This window comes from Plasmopara halstedii, assembly GCF_900000015.1.
Source record: "Plasmopara halstedii genome assembly, contig: Scaffold_2604, whole genome shotgun sequence".
NCBI lineage: Eukaryota > Oomycota > Peronosporomycetes > Peronosporales > Peronosporaceae > Plasmopara > Plasmopara halstedii.
In genome coordinates, this window is record NW_020189511.1 from 221,873 (window position 1) to 231,793 (window position 9,921).

At 42.0% G+C, this 9,921-nt stretch overlaps 1 protein-coding gene across 1 annotated transcript; it reads left to right on the plus strand.

Moving 5' to 3' along the window:
• Nucleotides 1-8,114: 8,114 nt before the first annotated feature.
• Nucleotides 8,115-9,060, plus strand: PHALS_04380 (uncharacterized protein; the record flags this gene model as incomplete). Its single annotated transcript, XM_024718487.1, has 2 exons — nt 8,115-8,590; nt 8,721-9,060. The coding sequence occupies 2 exons, from the start codon at nt 8,115-8,117 to the stop codon at nt 9,058-9,060; spliced, it is 816 nt and encodes a 271-aa protein (XP_024583881.1).
• Nucleotides 9,061-9,921: the final 861 nt, after the last annotated feature.

The following is a 9,921-nucleotide window of genomic DNA, read 5'->3' on the forward strand; positions in this document are numbered from 1 at the left end:
TCAGCGCGTGCACAGCGTACGGCAAAGACAAGTGCCATATTCTGTGCAGAATCTCCCTGTTCATACTGACTGTTGAAAGTCAGTCGCTTCGACTATATTTTCGGCTTCCCCGAGAATGCTATAGCCACAATGGGGTGCGTGTCTTGTTGACGGACTCAGCAGAATGGTTCGCATCGCTCCGTGTAGCGATACCATATATCTCGAATGTTTGGCTTAATTGTACATTGATCACGCTTTTCGCAATCACGGGTTGCCAGACGCCATCGTCTCAGATCGTAATAAACAATTCATGAGTGCCTTTTATAAATGCAATTTCCTGATTCTTGGCAATCGCATAGATATGTCCATTGCGGTACACCCGGAGACCGATGGACAAACAAAATGTGCTAACTGAGTTGTCGGTGGTGTGCTGAAAAATTTCGGTATAAAAAACACGCAATAATGAATACCTTGTTACCATTGGTTGCGTTCGCTGTGAACATTCAGCAATTCATTCGCTGGATAAATTATTTCATTTGTTATGAATGGACTGCGACACCCGTAATTTTTGCTTTGTGCGATGGGTGGTGTCTTTGATGTAAGTGGGGGAGGAGCTCGGCATATCGTTACCTCCCAAATTGATACAATTAATCGTATGGTATACACGCGAGGCTTCGTGGTATGTCTTCAGGACAAGTAATCGGTCCAATGCCGCATAAATACGCGACTCGAGTCATCGGTCACAAAACCCATTCGACTAAAGAGCTCGTCGAACTTAGGCTGTGACAGCAGCGGTGCTGTCGTAGCTCTTTCGCTAAGAAAAAGCTTAATTAAGGTCAGTGACCTCTCCTATACTGAGAGCCAGTAGGTGTGTAGCGGATCGCAATCCGCTTACTCCAAGAGTAACACAACCTTAAACGAGGCTTTGTAACTCCTTCGCTTAGAATGTATAGCGTATTTCTCGGTTTTATTTGCGGCACAGCAACTTACATCTAAATCCTATCTATGTAGTATAATCTTATTTAATGTATAACTACTGGCTGTTTCAGCAACTTATCGATTTCTTTTTCAAGTGTAGTCACACTATCGTATCATCACACCATCTTGTATGACACCGTTACACCCCCCTCAAGCAAATCTCACGTGTTTAAGGCACCACAACATCACCAGGTCCTTCTTCCATTTGTCTGCTCAATGAGCCTTGTATTGAAGTTACAATGTATATCGCGTGTAATCGCGTTTGCTTGCCGCTCGACAGGGCAAGAAGGAATTGGTGGACTTTGTTTAAGAGTTAAGAGATCCCATTGCCGAGATGGCAGCCGATTCTCTCCTCGAGGCGGTCGCAATGTCCGACTCTATTGAGGGCCTCCGCCCAGAATGGAACTCTTCCGTGTGCATCCGTCTTAATTTGAAGAAGCGGTGAATGTGGCATGGAAAGCCACATTCAACTTCAGGTCGGCACGACCTGGATGGAATGCACACTTTCAGAGCTCGTCGAGCGGGCCTGAGCCAATGGATTTCAGATCTGCTGAGAAAAAGTAGGAAGACCTCCGTGCAGCATTTAAACACCCGACGGTGTTTTGTCTATGTAGACACCCGTCACCTTCGGACTGGTTGTCCACTGCGCAAGGTGCGTAAAGGTTCATCGTGTCGTCGTATCGCTTCTTACCAATCTGATTTGTAGCGGGAAAACTATAAACTCCAGTATGCGCGTAGCGCCATACTAGGGAAAAATTGAGTTCTGTTGTACCATAAGAAGGTAGAGGGCAGCAGGGCCCAGCTTCGAAGCGCTTCGTGCTCTTGAACACAGAACGTGTATACAAGCCAGGCTTGTTGGTCGTAAAAGTGACCGTGAAATGCTTTGTGAAGCCATGAACGATCCTGATTAGCTCAGGGGTGTCGTGCAAATATGATTGACGCATTTTAAACGAAGGAGGCTGGCTGTATGCTTATCAGCGGATAGAGCGATTGAGTGGCACCGTCACTTTTCGCTTAGCGACGGGGCTTGTGTCAATGTGCCGAGGTCCTTGTGGACCTCGGTGTCAAGCATCTTAACTTTAATAGCGTGGAACGCTGCTTAATTTTGGACTTGGGTTAAAGGTATGGTCTTATCTTTGGTGTGTGATCGTTGGGACCCCATGAGATTGATTGGATGTGGGAGACTTTGGGTACCACGCGCACGTCTCCTGGTGAAGCTTTGGTTCGTCATGAAATTGGAAGCAGAAGCGCAATTGGCGCGGACACTGGACCGAAACGGTCAATGTGCTGGATATTAGAGTATGCAAGTTGTCGGAGCCCGAAGGTATATCGGACGAGAGTCCCGAACATGGCCAGCAGGTAGAATGTGGAGTGGCACGTAATTCACTGATCACTGATCACGTTTCGAAGCAGTTGCTGCATGTCAAGAGTGGCATGGTTGGACGAAATCTGAGGTATCGTGGGCAAGGCCCTTCTGATGTGCATGAAGTGGCACGTTAACCACTTGACAAATATTGTGGAAATAGCAGCTCTTCATCGAATGTTGTAATGAACATCAAGGCTCCGATGGAGCAGGGGGTGGGGACACTGGACGACGTCGATTGCGTGTCCCCATTGGTCTTGATGGGACGAATAATCTCTATGGAGACGGCGAAGTCGTATGATGTCTGCAAGACGCAGGGCGTCGACCCTGACCCAGGGTGTGTCTGCCGTAGACGATAGCGCATAGCTATACACCCTTGTCAACTGTATGACATCTGCTAAAAATACCACTTTTACCTGGCCATATGCTATTACAACTCGAACATTTTGCTTTGAGTATAGGTTATGATTCACTCTTAATTTGAAACCCTTGTTTGTCCCCTGTAGCGTGATGCGATTTTGTACAGCAGCCTCAAACGCATCACGTTGAATAACATCACTGTTTCGACAACCTCCCTCCTAAGCACCTTTCGCTGGAGCTTCTACCTTGTCAGGTTCGTCGGGTCGAACTCAAATATAGTTTTCACCCGATAATGATACCATAACATCTGCTCATTCATTTAACGCAAAATAGGAGTACGGATTTTTTTCTCTAAATTTAACGTGTTTACAATTTTCGACTATGAACTAAAAAGCTTTCTCAGGAATCATTACTCGTTCATGATGTACTTTCACGTTGCTCTTCATCAGTAAAGTCTGCCTAGTTTATAGTACAATAATAATTTCTTTCGACTGTATAGCTTTACTCTTGCAGATGCAATAAAGTAAAGACCAGTGCAAAGCACAAGCGTAATGAGCAAATGATCAGTGCAGATTACTTAGAGTGAAGTCGTTAGCAAATTTCCGCCAGCTAGTCACCCACACTTCTGTTCTAAAATCGATTGGTATCATACTGCCGTTGTCCGTAAGGTTCACATTCGCGACATCAATAATTTTAGAGCAAGGCACGTCAAGTTAGCTGACAGGACAACAGCTACCATAGACTCCCTCATTCTTCCGTTCTATGCTGCACGCCTCCCTCATTCCATAGCTGCGGGGCGTACAGCATCTCGACGTCACACGAACGCCTTGCCAGCTCGTGCTTTCGCAGCCATAAGTGGTGATATTGGCGTCTCTCACGACTTATTATTGCGAGCACTCGACAAGTTTCAGAAGATAGCAGCTAGAAAACTGTCATTGCCAACATGCCACCCTCGTACTTCCGGTCCATTGTCGACAGCATCTTTATGTTATTACTAGATGACGTGAAGAAGCTAAAGAAGAGTCTGCTCTCATCAAAGTGCTAATAAAGGAGGATCATCAGCTGCAGGCGGGGGACTCGCTGGAGTATGTACTCAAAGAGAACTATGTGCCTGCCTCTAAGTCGAGACAGACTCACGTGCTGGTGGTGGTTTCAGTTCATGTTTTTGTTGACACCATCCAGATTACTATAATATATGCGCTAGCCTTTTCGACATTGTTTGTTTGGAATTGATTTTTGCTGTTAGAATGTTGTGGGGTCGATTCTGTCATATGCGCCACATTAAAAATCGAAGCGTGACCTTCCGAGCATTCACAGAAACCTTACGGAAACATCCAGTCCAAGATTGAGTCCAACACCCAGAGAATAGTATATTTAAAAAGGTATCGCAGCATTTTTTCTTCTACTTGCGGAATGATATGTATTGGAATTTTTATCACAACAGCTATTTGTCCAAGTGCTCATCTCCATAATTGATCTCACTCCGAGTCAAAGCCTCTCCCCTTCACGAATCAATAACAAGATGTATATTGTGAAAAGATGTAAGCCTAAGTCTTAAAGCTACGAGCATTGTAAGGAAAATAGCTTGACGTAATACTAAGAACATTGCGCCGGCAATTCTTTTCTAAACCGTAATTTACCACCGAAAACCTTCTTTCGGACAGCAGCAATATCAACGATGCAATCTCTTGACCACCTTAGATCGTAGAATCACGAGTTTTCGGTATTAGGATAATCTTAGAACTGCTTAAATATCAGCTACTATTCTACTTCCGCAACCTCTCAGTTATCTTCCAATGCTGAGACTATTGATAAAATAATTCGAGCAGAATTTTACCAGCGATGTGGCGTAATTTGAAAACTACGTCACCACCATGTCCGCTCAAGTACGCCTGAAACTTTAAAGATGGTAAAACGATCGTTAGTGTGGCAGGTGATGCGTTTAGCGTGGACATTGATGCGGATCAGTCGGTGAGAGATATCAAGGATGCAATAATGGCGAAGAATCCAGACAAGCATTAGTGCGACGTAGCTAAGTTGGAACTTTTTATAGCTAAGACGAAGGGCGGCGCGTGGCTCGATCGGGCTGGCGCGGTTTCTGTGGCGCTTGATACCCCCAAAGTTGTGTGCTGATGGATTCCACACTTTGGATCAACATTCCCATGCACCTTAGTGATTATTTTTGATTGGCTGAAGGTACTGGTGGTGGTTCGTCTCCTGTTCTCGCTGACATTGGTGTATCTCCTTCCAGATGCTGAGATATAAGCGTACCTGTTCTCGACCCTAGCCACTTGAATATATATTAACGAGTTTTTCAGAAAAAATTGAAGACGGTGGTTCATTAGCGCTCAATGATTCCTGCCTCTCATATTGGCCGTCATTATATTCGTTATTGTGGCCTTCGGACACTATCAATTGGAAACCACGCGAGTATCAGCCAGCTGTTGCTGAACCAGTGATTGCTGAAATAATAGCTGCTGAACCTGTAGTTACTGAGCCTGTAGCTGATGAATCAATGATGACCAAGTCTATTGAAGAAAATTTTGGTGGGCATTGCATCCGGCACATCAAATCTGTTGATAAACATGATGAGCTCAAGTTGGGAGATTCGTGCGTATTGTCACCAAATGATTGAATCAAGTCGAAGTTGCACGCAGTTTGTGATTCTTTCGACTTCAAGCTTAGTGATAATGTCACACCTGACTTTGGGAACGACGGATACACGTACCTTTTGCAATATCAATTTAATGAACTGGATGAAGCGGAGATGCTTGCTCACTTCTTCTTTAAGTCCAGTGAAGACTGTGAATCATTTAAACAAGCGAACGTGGAATGCGGTGTGGAATACTTCCTCGCTAATCGATCCTACGATGATCGATTGCATGAATTATGCATGATGATATCGAAGTGATTGGTTCTGGTACAACCAATCGTGTGGTATCGCAGCTGCACAGCTGCGATACCACATCAGTAACAAAACGATTATTTGCTCCTAAACCTCATTCTGATTGAAATTTGATGCGCAAGACCTAACTCTGTGTGCTCAAACAAATAGTAGAGCGTTTCAACAAGAGGTTTGCTACCAAAGAGTTCGATGGTTGATTTGATTCCAAGTACGATCTATTACTCAAGAAGGCAAATTGAAATTTGAATTGATACTGCTGTATACAAGCAATGGAAGGCTGAACATGAAGTCAAGGAGACAAGGAGTCAAGGAGAAAATTTACTTCGAAGGCATTTGAGCTTTCTGAGCGGAAGCTGGCAACAATAATGAAGTTAACTGACCGAACCATTGACGGCATGTGTTCAGCAATAATTGATACATTTTTTGCGATCGAAGCTTAAGTATTGGGCGGAGAAGTATCTAGTGATCGCGATTAAGCCCAATCGTGACTTTGATTTGAATTTCAGTACTTTCGAGAAGATTTTGAAAAGTACAAAATTTAAGTCTCTTCATTTTCTGACATGATTTGTGCTCTACTTCATCCACGAGTTTTGCGCTTTGGAAGGATCAGATATTACATACTACAAACGTAAGCCAACACAGGACGATATTTCTACTACTAGCGTAAGCCAACACAAGAAGATATCTCTGTATTCAAGGTATATGATCCAAAGGACTTTTCAAGGTGCAAATTCAGTTCATTGAAAACAAGAAGCCACGCTCCACGAAGCTGTCTGACCTTCTCGTTACGGTTCCATTCCACAAGTTTGCATATACTGTTTGCAAATGAGAACATGATCCAAATGATATGAGACAGCTTGGCAACTCCACTACTGGTAAAGGATCTGCACGAAAAAGTTACCAAATGTGACTTGCACCCAGTACTGGCCAATTATTTCAAGCATATTATTTATTTTAATCAACTAGTGGTTGATTGAATATATTTGTAGCTATTGTCACTATCCAGACAGCAAAACAAAGGTTCTTTCGTGATCACTGTCCCTGGCTTTAATGAATGATTTAGCTGGCCAGACCAATCCTTTTTATCTCACAACAATTTGACACTTTTGTAGTTTCAGTTTCAGCCTAAATCATTCGCGTATGGTTTGTTTATTTGCTAGGATTCCACTGTGCTGCAACCAACCAAAGTATTGATTGTAATGGAGGGAATCGGGTCTATATTCCACACAATTGCGTCAGATATTCCTCGAATTTGTAGCGTAAAACTTGTCCATCATACATTACATTCTAATATACTGAGCAGATTTTGTGCCATTTCCAAGTGCTCTCAACTTCTCAACGCATCGTGCATATATGTGTATATTCAACGATCAAAGTTCGGTTCACTTTGCCGCTGTGTCTGTGTTTCGAATGACACGGCAGTTTATAATTTTGATCTTAATGTGTATGATCGTATCCATCTATTTGGCGAGATAAGTTCATCGAAGTGGTGTCAATGTGATGTCTGGTGGCATGGTCATCGAGAAGTTTAATTATGTGCGTAAAATTGTGTACGCACATATCATGTACTGTAATAGTACAGCACGTACCTTGTTACAATAACTGCTGAGGAAGGTGTTGCATATGGAACATTATCACACCAAGTCATTGGTGATACCCTGACACAACGAGTTACATTGATCATAACTGCAGAGGGAGGGAATTACGATTGCACTACCTGACGGTAACCTAGTTCCGCCATTAACATTGTTCGAATTTTTAACCATATATATGTTATTAGTCATATTCATACAACTTCAAATAATATTTTTCTTTTTTGTGTAAAAGCCCACCAATGGCACAGGTATATATTTTGATATATTCGGATAAATATCCCCCATACCACGACAGAAGGGCTGCAGCTGATTCCGAAGGAGGATAGGTTATAAGAAGTTTATAGAGGTTTATACTGAGCCTGAGGAAAGATGCGGCAATTATATTTTATTTGTGATTTTGAGAAGTTAAAATCAAGTCAAAACGAAATATGGGGGCAATAAATAATTTATCGATAAATTTCATTTCCATATTTTAAGAACTGCTCTATATAGTAACAAGTCTAATTTATATATCATTATAGTTACCACTATAAGAAACACCAACTAATTATATTCTTGTAAATTTATTCATGCAAAGCATCAAAAGGTATATAATTCAGGAAAAGAAGTCAAATTTGATACTATCCTGGATTGTATCTCAAAATTCCACACAATTACCAGAAATGACCTATAATATATCCAGATATCTCTATGCATAAAAGCATCGTATACCTAGTAATGTTGATGAACGTGTTGCACTGGCTGATTATGGAGGGCGAGAATCAGTCATTTGTTCTTTTACCAACAAACCAAGAAGATGAAGCTGTACCAAAATCTATTGGATGCTGCCTTATTGTTGTCGAGGATTGAAGCTTCGTACACGATTGACAATAAGCAGGAAAAGACGGTTAGTGACCCCCACACGGCACGTAATGTACGAGTTTAATCTCCTACAATGGAAGAAAGGATTAACGATAGCGGCATCATTGAGTGGCTCGAAGCTCTTAAAAATAGTTTCGTCACCAAAGCTGACGAGGTGGAGAAGACCATTCACAGCATTCATCTTAGTGATCCTGGTATAAAAAGAATGATGGTGAACAATCTGGAAGATATGGAGACATTTCAGCGTTCAAAAATGACGATAATGCTACGTGTACTTACAATGCGACTATACAATTTGAAGGTATTTAACGATCTGCGGTTACAACGTCGCGAGGATGCTCATTTACAAATTGGTATGCTTCAGTTCTTCGATGAAGACATCATGAAAAAACATCAATATGGCATGGATCATGCAAATATAGAATTGTCGTACATTTACCGACGACAGAAGTTGCTAGAAAATCTACTCAAAGGGACAGAAAGCATTGACAAAATCGAAGCGCTGAAGAATTACTATCATGAACTCGAAATCCTCAACAAAAATCTGAGGTGCGACATGATGCTTCACAGTGTCAAAAACACTTACAATTCATGGAATCATAAACTGAGTGATCAGCTTGATGAGTTCAGAAAAGTGATAGAAGAACCCATTTCAAAATCAGGATGCTTCTCTCACTAGACAAGAATTACTGAAGAATGCATGTATCAAGCTCAACTTTCCTCCAGCTACTTTCGACAAAGAGAAACCTGGTGAGATTTTTGGATTTTTAGAGTACCGTGTTCTCTATGAGTACGCTGAACTTCTCGCGCTTAAATCAAGACGAGTTGTTGGTTCCAAACGGTTCAAATTGGCTCCACTCACTCCAGCCCATTTGATGAGAAAGTTGCTTACTGAGCATATTGGTTTGGACTTTACAGACCGTACAGCAATATCAAGAGAGTACAAAGACGTAGCTATTGCAACACTAGCTGATTATATCGTACCTTGGAAGAAAGAAGTATTGAAGCTGTCGAATTGATTTGACTCAGTAATGCAAGCCTAGTTCAGTCTGGAAGATAGCAAAACTAAAAAAGGCTATCAAAATCAAATAATTTGAGTGCAGAGCAGATGAATGAGCAGATTTTGCCATTCAACGTTTTGAGTTTTCCTCTCTTTCTCGCTATCACTGACTTTTACTTTCTTTTTCATGATCTGTACAGAGTTTCGGTCTTTAGGAGCTAAACTACGGTATAAAGATGATACATGTTAACCCTACCAGCAAGCTAGAAACCTCCGTGAGACGCCACTTCTAAAGTCATTTTAGAAAAAAAGAGCAGATGGCTGGACTCCAACGCACCCGTTTACAAACGTCCAAATCAAAATGAAGAAAACTTTTTGTCCTACGCAGAACGAAAATCACCATTGAAGCCAGGATCATGATAATTTGGGCTATTTACCAAACTCATGATAAGGATCCCAAAAATGGTGTTCTACGGGGTAACTAACAATCTGCACTCTACCTTTGATTTTGGAGTGATGACTTGGTTGATTGCGTCGTTAAGGCAAAATATCATCAATGTCATCACTGAGCGTACATCCGGATGATTCCGGTAAAGTTTCTTTTTCGTGATCATTACTAGTCTTTTAGGAACGGCAAATACTCACATGACTTAGCACCTCATCAACGTATTTGGCATGCACGGATCGCCACAACTTCGACATAAAAAATTGTGCTGGTTTGAGGAAATTTGCTGGTGCTAAACGTTCGTTTCATAATTGTCTTGAGGGAATGAAGTCTGCTATTATCGATAGGAGGGTGCAGCTGTCGATGTTGAGCACAAGTGAGAAACACGCAGTGAGTAAAAGGACCCATTTGCATCCTCTCTGACGCAAAATTTGG